Below are 13374 nucleotides of genomic sequence, written 5' to 3'. Positions count from 1 at the left end.
GTGCACTCGGGGTTGTGGAAAGGGATTCGTATGTCGCCTTCGAGCCCCACCCTCTCATAACTCTGTTTTGCGGATGACATGGTCCTTTTCTCGGAGGCGTCTTTGGACCAAGTTGATTTAATCCGTGACTGTCTCTCCCATTTCTGCGAAGCTTCTGGCCAACGGATAAATTATTCCAAATCGCAGGTCTTGTTCTCTAATAACATGGACCCAAATCTCGGAGATGCAATCGCGTCTAGGCTTCAAATTGCGCAGACAAAGGACCTTGGTAAATACTTAGGGGTGCAGTCGATCTATGGAAGAGCTACGTGCGTTTCTTTTGGTGATTTATTAGAGAGGTTTAATCGAAGGCTTGCAGGTTGGAAGACAAAAGTTTTGTCAATGGCTGGAAGGTCCACCCTTGCTAAATCGGTCCTTAACGCGATTCCGGTTTACGCTATGCAAACGTCTATCTTACCTGCTACGATTTGTCTTGAGATGGAGAAGCGCACAAGGCGTTTCATATGGGGGAGTGATGGTCCTGAGAATAGGTCTAAACTCAGCCTTGTTAAATGGAATATCGTGACAACTCCGAAGGAAGCTGGGGGTCTGGGTCTCTTTAAACTCCAACAACTTAATATGGCCTATATGGCCAAGCTTGGCTGGCGTCTAAATACAGAACGTGATAGCCTCTGGGCTCAAGTCCTAAAGGCAAAATATTTTCCACATGAAGACACTCTTGAGAACATGGGACGTTGCATGCGAGCTTCGGCTACGTGGAAAGGGATCATGGCGGCCCAACCACTTTTACAAGAAGGGACGGTGAGGTTGGTGCGAAATGGTAGATCCACTCGGTTTTGGATGGATAAGTGGATCACCACGGAACCTTTGTATAAGTATCTTCAATCCCCTCTAGGTCTACCGGAGCTCTATTCTCAGGTTGCTGACTATTGGGTTGAGGGTCGGGGTTGGAACTGGGAAATTTTTCAGGACCTTCTCCCTGTTGAGATTTCTCAAAAGCTAGCCGGTTTCATGCTCTCTGAGGTTGAAGCTGCAAGTGATGAGTTAGGTTGGGGAAATGACACTAACAGTTGCTTCACAGTTCGGTCAGCTTATGACGCCGCAACTCAGTCCCAACCGACGGATGATAATAGTATCTGGACAAGGATTTGGGCGCTGAAAGTTCCCCAAAAAATTTGTTTTTTTATGTGGCTTGTCAATCATAAAAGAATTTTAACAAATGTTGAAAGGGCTAGACGTAATATTACCTCTAATGTGTATTGTGTGTTCTGTGCAGATCAGCCCGAGAACTGCGATCACCTTTTTCGAAGATGCCGTGAAGCGACTCCCCTATGGCAAGATGTGCTTAGTCCCACTGTTTTAAACCGACTTCGACATCTTGATTGGAATGATTGGTTCTCTGCGCAAATTCGTGGCGATCGCAGACTGGGATTAGATGATTCGTGGCCTGCCCGGTTCGCGATTCGGTTGTGGTGGATTTGGAGATGGCGCAATAACTTTATTTTCAGAGAGGAAAGGAGGTCTACAAACGACAAAATCTCATGGGTGAGAAAGCAGGAGAAAGAGATAGCGAGTGTTTTCATCAGGCGGGATGTTCCTGGAATTCGAACAGGAAGCTATGTGGATACAGCAGTGGCCTGGAAGAAACCGGGTAGTGGCTGGGTGAAGCTAAATGTTGATGGAAGCGTATCGCGGACTACTGGTCTAGCGGGCTGTGGGGGTGTCCTCCGTGATACTAACGGGAACTGGGTGGAAGGTTTCGTTTACCATATTGGTCGGTGCTCTATCCAAGATGCTGAGGCTTGGGGAGTTTTGCAAGGTCTGCGCATGGCTTCTCGAAGGGGAATTATGAACATCATAGTCGAAAGCAATTCCAGCTCACTGGTGGAAAGCTTAAGGGAACCTCATACGGATCTCGGTCAACGAAATAACATAATTCACAGATGCTCCGTGGAAATATCTCGTATTCCAAATGTTCAAATCATGCATGTTTATAGGGAGCAGAATCGTCTCGCCGATGCCCTTGCTAAGAAAGGATTATCACCACAGCAAGGAATAAACATTTTGACAGAGACTCCGCAGGAGATGCTTGAAGTTGCTCATGAGGATCGGTTTGGTGTTGGAATCCACAGAAGAATACCTCTTATAGGGGCGTGTTAGTTTTTGTCAGTTTATTATTCTGGGGTTAACCCCCTCTCTTCCGATCAAAAATATATATATATATATTTGCAATCAAGACCATCGTACATGGTTGGTTTACCTCTTCTTAGTATGTAACTATGTATATTCTTTATTAATTGTTTTGATTAGGGGATAATAATACTATTTTATAATAAAATATTTAGTAAATTAGCAATTTACTTTTAATTAATACGCAAAAAAGTAACTTGTAAAACAACTTATGACAATATGAATTAATAATATAAGTTATTGAACAAAATAATAATTTTTTAAACTAAATAAATGTAGTCTGTTAATTTTAAAACACTACTATTTTAAATGTTGTTTTAACTAGGGGTGAGCATTGGTCGGTTTCGGTCGATTGAGGATGGATAAACAAATGCTTCTTCCTCTGGCAAAAATACATACATATTTATTGGTTCACACCGGGACTACCTCTAGCATGCTCCTTCATGATTTGTAACTTACTGAACAATATAATATCGTTGTTCAATACATGTCAAGGTTTGCTAGAGTTTTTGACCAATTTGGTGTATCAACAATAAAGCTGAATATATTTCAATAATTGAAGTATAAATGCCAATTCCCAAGTTCATATTCTAATGGCTTGCAAATTCGGTGAAATTAGGATCACTTAAGATCCTTAGCCAAGTGCAATTTAGCCCAAAGTGCTAAGTGTGCAGAAGATCTTAAGTCTTCCCCCTTAACCTCTCGGGCAAACCAACTAATGTGTTAATATTTATGATCATTTCATTAGTATACATATTATCCTGTTATGGTAAACAACAATTCAACAGTACCCCCTAAAACGGCAGTGTTAATTTACGTGGATCTTCATCTCACGACGTTCCTTACTTGGAGTCGATTTAATTTTTGGATAAAGTGAGGTAGAGTTATGTGAAAACATAAATATTAGATATAAAATTAGTTTAATAAATTCAACCTAAGAGTCAAATAAGATAATTTGTTGGAGTGATGCGAGTAATAACTGAAGACCCAATAGCGCAACCGATTAATAGCATGCTTAGTGAATAAGTTTAGCATCACTATGAGTAACCGATATCTTTTTGAAACACTCATAATTTTTTAGAATTTAGTATTTGTCTTATATTTTTTTCAATCTTTTTCATCCCGAAAAATCAATGCCTCATCATTGAATTTGATTATATGACATTATGTGACATATATGATGTGACGCACCACTATCTGTTCATCTATACTTCCTCAACCTGTTGAAGCACAAAGAGTCACTATCGCCTCTACTGAGACTCGATCTCATGACCTCCCATAAAGGAGAGTCATTACATGCCATGGAACGTTAATGACCTGAATTGTGATTGCTCATATTTTTCTCCCGGGTTTAGCTTATTTGGTTCATCGCTTGAGTGGTGGGTTGATTGCGCGACTTGCGATTTATTTCTGCAGTGGTTCTAGGAGTGGGGTCTTGTGGACTAATTATGATTAATCTTACAAAGTTGGGATCACTCTAGTATTTTTTTATTTTTTTTTTTAAAAAAACCTACAAAATTAGCCCAATGAAGCTGGGATCATCTAAGTATTAAAAAAAAAAAAAAGAAGATAAAATTGGCTTGCAGTTTAGTTTAATAAATCACCTTAGAACTTTGTCATGATTGGAGGTGCCTCGTGGGCACATTCTGACTGGTGGATTGATTGCACGACTTGCCATTTACCTCCGCAGTAGTTCTAGGAGCGGAATCTTGTGGGCTTATGATTAAGCATAATATCAATGACATATAAACACAATTCCATATTTATAAAATGTATTACCATTCAATTTAAACAAAAATTTACTTCTCTGATATGTTGCCGAAAAGACCTTCAATCCCATTTCGATCAAAAGCTCTCGAAGTTCTTAAAGTAAGTGATAATGTTTCACAAAGAAAGATTTGTGATTGCCTAAATTTAACCATTTAAAATGATTATTTAAACGTTCAGAAATCAATCATTATTGTGTGGGCTATGCTCCAAGTTGTTGTTTGGACCACGGTCTAAAAACACATAAAATATATCATTTAACTCATAAAATACAATATTCTAACTCATAAAAAACCTTCAATCCCATTTCAAAAGATCTCGAAGTGCTTAAAGTGATAATGTTTCACCAAGAAAGATTTGTGATTGTCTGAATTTAACCATTTAAATTGATTGTTTAAACGTGGAGAAATCAATCATTATTGTGTAGACTATGATCCACGATGTGTGGACCACGGTCAAAAAACACATAAAATATATTATTTAACTCATAAAATACAATATTCTAATTCATAAAAGACATTCAATCCCGTTTCAAAAGCTCTCGATGTGCTTAAAGTAAGTGATAATATTTCTCCAAGAAAGATTTATGATTACCCGAATTTAAACCATTTAAAATGATTATTTAAGCATTGAGAAATCAATCATTGTTGTGCGGATCATGATCTAAAAATACATAAAATATATTATTTAACTCATAAAATACAATATTTTAACACATAGTTAAGCTAGTAGTTAAAGACTTAAATAAAGTAGTGCAATTCTTTCAATTCGTTGATGGGTTTTATCACAATCATAATTATGGAGCTGTCAAAACTCAAAATATAGTGAATTTTGGTTTTTCAAAACGAATTAGATGTATTAATTGAAATTTGCCAATCGCGGATTAAAAGAAAATGAAAAATTCGAGTTAATTCTATCTGGATTAAAAATTCGGAAACAACAAATGTGGCTGCTGGGATTCGAGCCCAGGTCTCTACGGCCACAACGTAAAACTCTTACCACCAAACTGCAGCCACTTTTGGTCAAAGTTTTAACACTATTCTATAACCTCCATTGTATAGCAGGAAACATTAAGGCTTGTCTATTACAACATCTTTTACCTTAGTGAAACCTAAGAAACTTCTTTCTTTTTGAATGACAAGGAAAACCTCAGCAACTTTAGCGGACAAAGAGGACAAATCAATCTAGGTTGCTCTTAATAATTTGTTTAAATTAAAAAGTCAAAAATTGCACACATTGAGAGTTGAATTTAAAATCTTTTGATTACTAAGATAATAGTTTGTCCAACTTATTATTATATATAAATACCATATTTAAGTAGGTTTTGCCCCAAAAAAATGGATAAAGATTTGATGTTATATATTGTTGCCTTGTTGGTATAAAAAAATTTTGCTTTCTTTGTCCAGATTGGATGAAGAAGCCCGCCAAGCTTCTTCAATCATGTTCATATTGACTTATTGAGAGAGAAGATGTGTTCTCCATCCAGATCGATATTGACTTATTGAGGGAGAAGATGTGTTCTCCATCCAGATCGATATGGACGAAGAGCCATGGCAAGTAGTTGTAACTTTTTAATATAATTATTGTTATTTTTCAGAAATAATGATTTTAAAAAAATACTAATCTACTTGACATCTTGCGTGACAGGAGGCAAGAGACGTGAGGCTAACTTGCTATTATAAGTGACAATTTATTCCATAAACCATGGTCTACCTTGCATTTTGAAGTCTGATCCAAAATAACATTCAAATTATGTACCTATGTAACTATATTTTTTTGTTTGCCTAAAAGTTAAGAAATTGTTTTTTTTTTTTTTTTGGTTCACTTGTATTTTTATTATTATTTTTTTTTGAGAAATTTGATTCATTTTCTTGAAAAATGAATATATTATTTCTTATTTCTCCATAATCTAATTTTCAGTTTACATAATTAGGGTCAGCCCTAGGCCCTACCTAGCTGCTGATAATTTACATAATCAATTTAATTCAGTCTCACACAACATAACATCTGCTCTGGCAATTCTTCAGATTTATTACCCTGTCTCATTTCATTCACAACAGCAGAAGCTTTGATCAGCAACAATGACACAAGCAATGGTTTCAATTGCAAAGAATGAACATAAAAGCTAAGCTTACCTGAATTGTGAGCCCAAAATCCAAGATGCAAAGCTTTAGCCTATCTAAGAATGTTTCAAATCCCTTCCTAGAGATGTAACTGAATCTGTATGGCAATATGTATACACATATACATCTTTGAAGAATTTTACACTGGTTTTTTAGGATCAAAGTAACACTGCAGCTCCTCCCAGTTTGCAGGGATACTATTTTTCCGACAAAAGGAAATGAAAGGGAAAAAATTGCCACTATATATATACATATATTCAAAACACATTAGTGAACACGAAGATAGAACACAAACTTCATGGTACAGTCAGTTGGATGTCCACCCTAGTAGGTACTAATGAAATCCCTGAAAACGTTCCTCCAAAAGTAGCAATGCATGAACAAGCAGAGAAGCTAAAAGATTTCAAATATGTAGTTACTTTACATGATTTGCAGCAAATTTCTGTATCACCTTTAGTACAGTCTCATCTCCAGTTTTAAGTGCAAGTAAGTCGTTTAAGAAGAAAAATGTGCAGCGATCTAGAGAAATACCCTTACCAACCATTTCATCCAAAAGTAGATTTGCCTCGTGGCATTTTTTCTCTCTAACAAATTCTTGCAAAATAACATTATAAGTCACAGTATCTGGTAAGCAATCATTCTTCTCCATTTTCCTTAATAACTCTAAGGCTTCATCTAAAAATCCTCCTCGACAGAGCCCATTTATCATTACAGTGTACGTCTTCACATTTAGGCGTCGCCCTTTAGAGATGAGGTCATTGAATACATCGCGTGCAATATTAAGCCGTCCTATCTTGCAGACCTTATCAATTATGAGAGTATCATAAACATGAGAACCATTTCCGTTTCTATCTAACTGATGATAGACTGACATCGCCTGTTCAACAAGTCCATTATCACACAAACCACCAAGTAAGACACATGAAGTGCAAGAATCTGGTTTATGTCCAGCAACCAGCATCTCCTGAAAAAGTTCTAGTGCAGCAGAACATCTACCCACCAGAAAGAACCCCTGCAACATTGTGTTATACGTAACAACATTAGGATGAAACCCTTTTTGAGGAATTTCACAAAACAGATGCATGGCCTCATCCATTTCTTTTATTTTACAGTATCCATTAATTAATGTGTTATAGGTCCAAACATCAGGTTGAAGGCCACTTTCAACCATCTGACCAAAAACTTTCCTCGCTTCATCCATTTCTTTTATTTTACAGTATCCATTAATTAATGTGCTATAGGCCCAAACATTAGGTTGAAGGCCACTTTCTACCACCCGACCAAAAGCTTTCCTCGCTTCATCCATCCGTCCTTGCAAACAGTACCCCTCAATAAGATGGTTGTATGTGACGACATTAGGATAAGTGTTCCTTTGAATCATGATCTGAATGATAGTTTCCGCACTTTCCAACATCCCCTCCTTACAGAGGGCATCCACTAATATACTGAAAATATACACATCTGGATATACATTATGTAGCACCATCTCATTCATTAACTTCATAACCTCTTTCCATCGGCTAAAATTGCAAAGGCCTTGAATCAGTGAAGTGTATGTGAAGATATTCGGGGGAACACCTCTTTCAATCATCTCAGAGAGAAGGCCAAGAGCCTGATCAACCATTCTGTCTTTGCATAGAGAATCAATTACAGTGCTATAGGCTATAGTATCAGGCTTAGGTCCCTCTTCTTGCATTACTATAAGTAAATCAAGAGCATTTTGTGTATGGCCCGACTTGCAAAGCCCATCTATAACAGTACCATAAGTAATTTGATCAACTTTGCACATATTTTCCCTCACCAACTTCTTGAATAGCCCTACAGCCTCAACAATCTTATTATCCAGAAAGAGACCCTTGATCAGAGTGTTGAATGTTACCACATTAAACTCTAATCCACACTTGAAGACCACACCAAGTACACAAAACCCGCAATCTACTCGACTAGAGCGGCAGTACACATCCACCAGAATGTTAATGGTATACACATCGATTGGGATGCCCTTAATGCGCATTTCTTGAAAGAGGGAAACAACTGCCGAATAATGCTTCAATTTCACAATTCTACAAAGCAGTTTGTTGAACTCAATAACAGAAGGCAAGGGGCTGATATGAGCCATTTGACGGAGTAACTTTAGGGCATCGTCTAAATCATTAGAGCTTTTTTTGAATTTGGATTGATTCGAAGAAACTGTTTGTGGGCGAGAATGAAAAGCACGCAGTGAGGGCTCAGAAGAAACCGTACCTGCCTCCGCCGCAAAAATGGGCGAAATGGGAGTAGAGATTGCTGTCCGTAGTCTCTTCCAACTCATTTTAGTGAACAACGAAGACAAATTAGCATTTCTCTTTGTTTTCATTTTCAAGAATGAAATTAAAGTTAGGGTTTCCATCCAAGTGATCCAACCGGCAACAGCGGAAGAAACTTTAGAAATGGAGCTCTACTTTAAAGAAGCATTACTGATTTTGTTTTTAATGGATCATTTTATGCCTCTTTTGTGTACCTGTTTTAGTTAGGGACGTTTAAATTCGTGACATGGATGGTGTATAATCTATACTTTAAAATCTATATGTATATTTTTTTTTTCTATACTTCAAAATCTAAAAGCAAGGTTGAGGTTGGACTTGAGCTTTTCTTTTAATGACCTCTAGAGCTTGAGGTCCAACCTTGTTTCGTATGACCTCTAGAGTTTGAGGTCCAACTTCAACAAACGCGAAGACTTGGACTCCGCTTCGGATGACCTCTAGAGCTTGAGGTCCAACTTTGCTTCGTATGACCTCTAGAGCTTGAGGTCCAATCTAAACAAACGCAAAGACTTGACTCCGCTTCGGATGACCTCTAGAGCTTGAGGTCCAACCTCGCTTCGGATGACCTCTAGAGCTTGAGATCCAACCTCAACAAACACGAAGACTTGGACTCCGCTTTAGATGAACTCTCTAACTTGAGCTCCCTAGGGATGAGCCCAAGATTAGCTTAATTAGGGAGGTCGGACCGTACCCAGTTTCGCGTGCACGTCCACCTTGAGGTTATGTTGAGCTTGTGTTCGACTTGATCTTGGACACCAGGGGGTCGGCAAAAGATGACCCCGCGAAGGGGTTGGCCAAGATAACCCATCGGAAGGGTTTTGCCAAGATGACCCCGCGGAGGAGTCGGCCAAGATGACCCCGCGGGAAAGTCGACCAAGATGACCCCGCGAAGCGGTCGGCCAAGATGACCCCGTAGAGGAGTCGGCCAAGACGACCCCGCGGAGGGGTTTGGCCAAGATGACCTCGCGGAGGGGTCGACCAAGATGACCCTGCGGAGGAGTCGGCCATGATAACCACGCAGGGTGGTTTGGCCAAGATGACCTCGCGAAGGGGTCGGCCAAGATGACCCCGCGGAGGAGTCGGCCAAGACGACCCCGCGGAGGAGTTTGGCCAAGGTGACCCTGCGGAGGAGTTTGGCCAAGATGACCCCGCGGAGGAGTCAGCCAAGACGACCCTGCGGAGGGGTTTGGCCAAGACGACCCCGCGAAGGGTTCGGCTAAGTTGTGGCATATTCGATCTTTGCTTTTGTTCTTGTCGTTTGCTTTTTACGTCTTGTATTTTTTTTCTTTGCTTTTGTCATTGCTATTTTCTTTTTCGTGTTGGCGTTAGGCCAAGGGACCTCAACCCTCAGCCCTTAGCACACCCGTTTGATGGTAGGCAATGTCAAACCTTGTACCCTCTTAGGGTGTCAGTCATTCTAAGTCGAGACCATTCGATCTTACACCTAGAGACTCTTTTGTTCGGCGATAGGCGAGGTCGGACCACGTATCGCCCCTAGGGGGTTTAGTCATTCTAAGTCGAGGCCATTCGGCTTTACATCTAGAGACTCTTCCCTTCGGTGATAGGCGAGGTCAGGCCTCGTACCACCCCTAGGATGTTTAGTCATTTTAAGTCGAAACCTTGGGTTTTTAGACTTGAAGACTCGCCCATTCAGTGATAGGCGAAGTCGGACCTCGTATTACCCCTAGGGATTTAGCCGCTTAAATGAGGTGGGCTAAGGTATCGACCATAAGGTTGGCCAAACAGTGACCAGGAGGTTGGCCGTTGATTTTGAAATTTCGCAATTTCTCAATTAGGTGCTCGAGAGGTCGGCCACGGAGGCCCTTCGAGAAGTCAGCCTGACCCCTCTCCTCCTCCCACGAACAGTAGGGAAATGAGTGATATATGACGAAATTTTGCTACTTTTATTATTGAATGCCACTTAAGGGGTCGGACCACCTTACAAAATAGCGTTTATTGATAATACTTGAACAAGTGTTATGCATTCCACACCCTCTCTACATCCTTGCCCTTCGACGTCTTCAGCTTGTAACTGCCAAGACAAACCACGGTCGATACTATGTATGGACCCTCCCATCTCTTTGCTCGGCCCTAAGCGAGGTTTAACCTTGTAATGCCCGTAAGGATAACCAAGATCGAGGTCGGCGCGCTTCGGCCTCGGCTAAGAATTAATCATTTTTCACGGCAATAGGTGATTCCAGGGTCCTTACCTCTATTTAGAAGTATTGAGGTCGAGGCCTCTCTCCGATACGAGGACTTTGTGGTGTTTTCTCGCTTTGCGTACGATGTCATTTAGGCTGGACCTTGTCGCTATTCTGATTACTTGTGCCCATGGCGGCCAAGCTGGAGCTCCTTATATTTGTGGCGATGGAGATCGGGCTCTTTGCACTCATGGAGGTTGAGCTTGGGCTCTTCGTGCTCATGGCAGTCGAGCTCGGGCTTCATGTACTCATAGACTAACCTCGGCTGAACCCTTGGCCGAGGCTGACCTCAGCCAAGGTAGCAATTTTTAGTGCTTGACCAATTTTTCCTGCCTAAAGTTAGGGATGTTTTAGTAATACTAGTATTGTACCCGCGCGATGCGCGAATGTAACTAATGCTATTAGGTAATCAAAGTTATTTTAATGCAATAAAAGTTTCTAAAATTTGATTAAACAAATTTATTATTTAATATTAGAAATTTACAAATTATTAAAAATTAATTGGTACGCAACATTGGTAGTATAATTACTACTCCCTCCACCTTCGTTGGCTATCAAAATTCTTAAACGTAACATTTAGGGTTGCTAATCCTTGATGCAACAATATACAATTTACCATGAACAAAAGCTGGTTTACATCAGAGTAACCCTACATAAGTTAAAGTTTGACCTTAACTTTTGTTGATAATCATTGTGTATGACAACATTAAAGAAAACTGTCTTATTTGAAATTTAAATGACAATTTTATATCAGTTGTCTTATATTTACATAAGAGACGAATGGCAATTTCTTCATCTCTGTCCCTCTCTAGATTAATGATATTGATAATAGCAATATACCCGCGCAATGCACGGACTATAATTATTCACGTCTCAAATAAAGTTATTTGGATATTAACATACTTAAAGGCATTTAAAAAATTACTGGTTGTTTATGTCTATTAATATTATTCATAATTTTGCAATTTATCCATGCGTTTCACGAACTTAAAATTTATAATTTCTTTATAAACAAAAGTAAATATTATTATATGAATGTAGTATTTGTTAATAAGTAATATTAGTACCAAATTAAAATAGACTCAAGCAAAATATTATTTACAACTTATTAAATACGTCTTTGTAAACTACATTAGTGGTCGAATTAAAAGTAGTTAAAAGTAATATCTAACTCATTACAAATCATAAATTTGACTCTTAGGNAAATATTATTTACAACTTATTAAATACATCTTTGTAAACTACATTAGTGGTCGAATTAAAAGTAGTTAAAAGTAATATCTAACTCATTACAAATCATAAATTTGACTCTTAGGATTACTAACTCTAGATGCTGCTACGTATTATTACCCGTGTACAAAAAATTGATATTTTTAATAGCAATTTAAACTAATATATATATATATATATATATATAATTAGTAATTTAGTTTTACAGACTTGGCCCAACAAATTTTCTGAGGCCCAAACAAAAATCCGGCCTATGGACCAAGTATAAAAAGGAAGAAATAGGTTGGAGACCACTTGTTCTGACCCGAATTTCTCGTTCAGCCTCTGTCCAGATATCTCTCTGCTCTCTACTTCGTGTTCTAGCAACTTTACTCCANTATATATATATATATATATATATATATATATATATATATATATATATATATATATATATATATATATATAAAATTAGTAATTTAGTTTTACAGACTTGGCCCAACAAATTTTCTGAGGCCCAAACAAAAATCCGGCCCATGGACCAAGTATAAAAAGGAAGAAATAGGTTGGAGACCACTTGTTCTGACCCGAATTTCTCGTTCAGCCTCTGTCCAGATATCTCTCTGCTCTCTACTTCGTGTTCTAGCAACTTCACTCCATCTTTCCCAAATCAAAGCCTACATCGTAACTTCACTCCATATAGTTTATCTTTTTTTCTTCTATGACCAAGTGTTAAAAAGAACTGAAATCGGTGTCTTTACAATTCACATAAATAATTTATAAGGCTACTACAACTATTAGAATTTCATCCTTTCTAGTCTAAGTTCAACCTATTTACATGGTACATACACTTTAGGATTAACTACAGAAAATAGTTAAAGTAGAGTGTGAACTATGTTTTACATTCCTCTAAAATAGTTAGGATTAGTCTCCAAATGTACTCCTTAAGGCAGTACCCTTGAGTCTCCATTGATGTACAGACTTGCTGATGTAACAGGTCTTCATCCTTAGAAGATTCATAACTGAAAAAAAAAAACTCACAAAATCTACATTCATTATATAATGTTTTCCTGATAGTTGCTAAGTCTTAGACAGTATTAAGTAAATTTATAATTTGACCATAAGATCATCCTTTTTTAACCTGCATGATATTAGTCTCAAACCACTAAAAAACAACAATAAAACAGTATCACATGCACTAAGCAATGTGTACTGTAAACTGTCCAGACTTTTTCTGTCCATAGTTCTGCCCATTTAGGTCGGAAATTGTCTCTTCAGTGAAACAGTTTCTCTAGTTTGACTGAATCTCTTTGACTTTTTTGGAACAATGGGTTGGAGATAGTTCATCAAGCAATCACCTCTTCATAGCACCATCAGTTGCATCTCCAGGTTTGGTTAGTGCCAGATTAGATATTGGGTTGTGCCTTATCACTTAAAAAACCCTATAATGTACACACAGTTTAAGCATGCCAATACTTAATACATGAAATGCATTATGAAGGTTCACAAATTGTTCCTTCTTGGAGCCTCATTTGTCTGTAAATGTTGTTTGCAGCTCTTAATTAGGTAATGTTTTGCAGA

General features: G+C 38.3%; 1 protein-coding gene across 1 annotated transcript; it reads right to left on the bottom strand.

Annotated features, from left to right (window-relative positions):
- Positions 1 to 5908: 5908 nt before the first annotated feature.
- On the bottom strand, positions 5909 to 8487 carry LOC116027145 (putative pentatricopeptide repeat-containing protein At1g12700, mitochondrial). Its single transcript, XM_031268582.1, has 2 exons — positions 6093 to 8487; positions 5909 to 5994 (listed from the first exon to the last, which is right to left on the bottom strand). Exon 1 carries the CDS (start codon positions 8467 to 8469, stop codon positions 6496 to 6498), a length of 1974 nt encoding a protein of 657 aa, XP_031124442.1. The 5' UTR covers positions 8470 to 8487; the 3' UTR covers positions 5909 to 5994; positions 6093 to 6495.
- Positions 8488 to 13374: the final 4887 nt, after the last annotated feature.

Source organism: Ipomoea triloba, chromosome 8, assembly GCF_003576645.1.
Source record: "Ipomoea triloba cultivar NCNSP0323 chromosome 8, ASM357664v1".
In the NCBI taxonomy this organism is placed as follows: Eukaryota; Viridiplantae; Streptophyta; class Magnoliopsida; order Solanales; family Convolvulaceae; genus Ipomoea; species Ipomoea triloba.
Note: the sequence above shows the minus strand (reverse complement) of the source record. Positions and strands in the feature narration are given on the sequence as shown.

Coding starts and splice junctions, on each gene's coding strand:
- LOC116027145 (XM_031268582.1), bottom strand. CDS start 8,469: ATGGAAACCCTAACTTTAATTTCATTCTTGAAAATGAAAACAAAGAGA.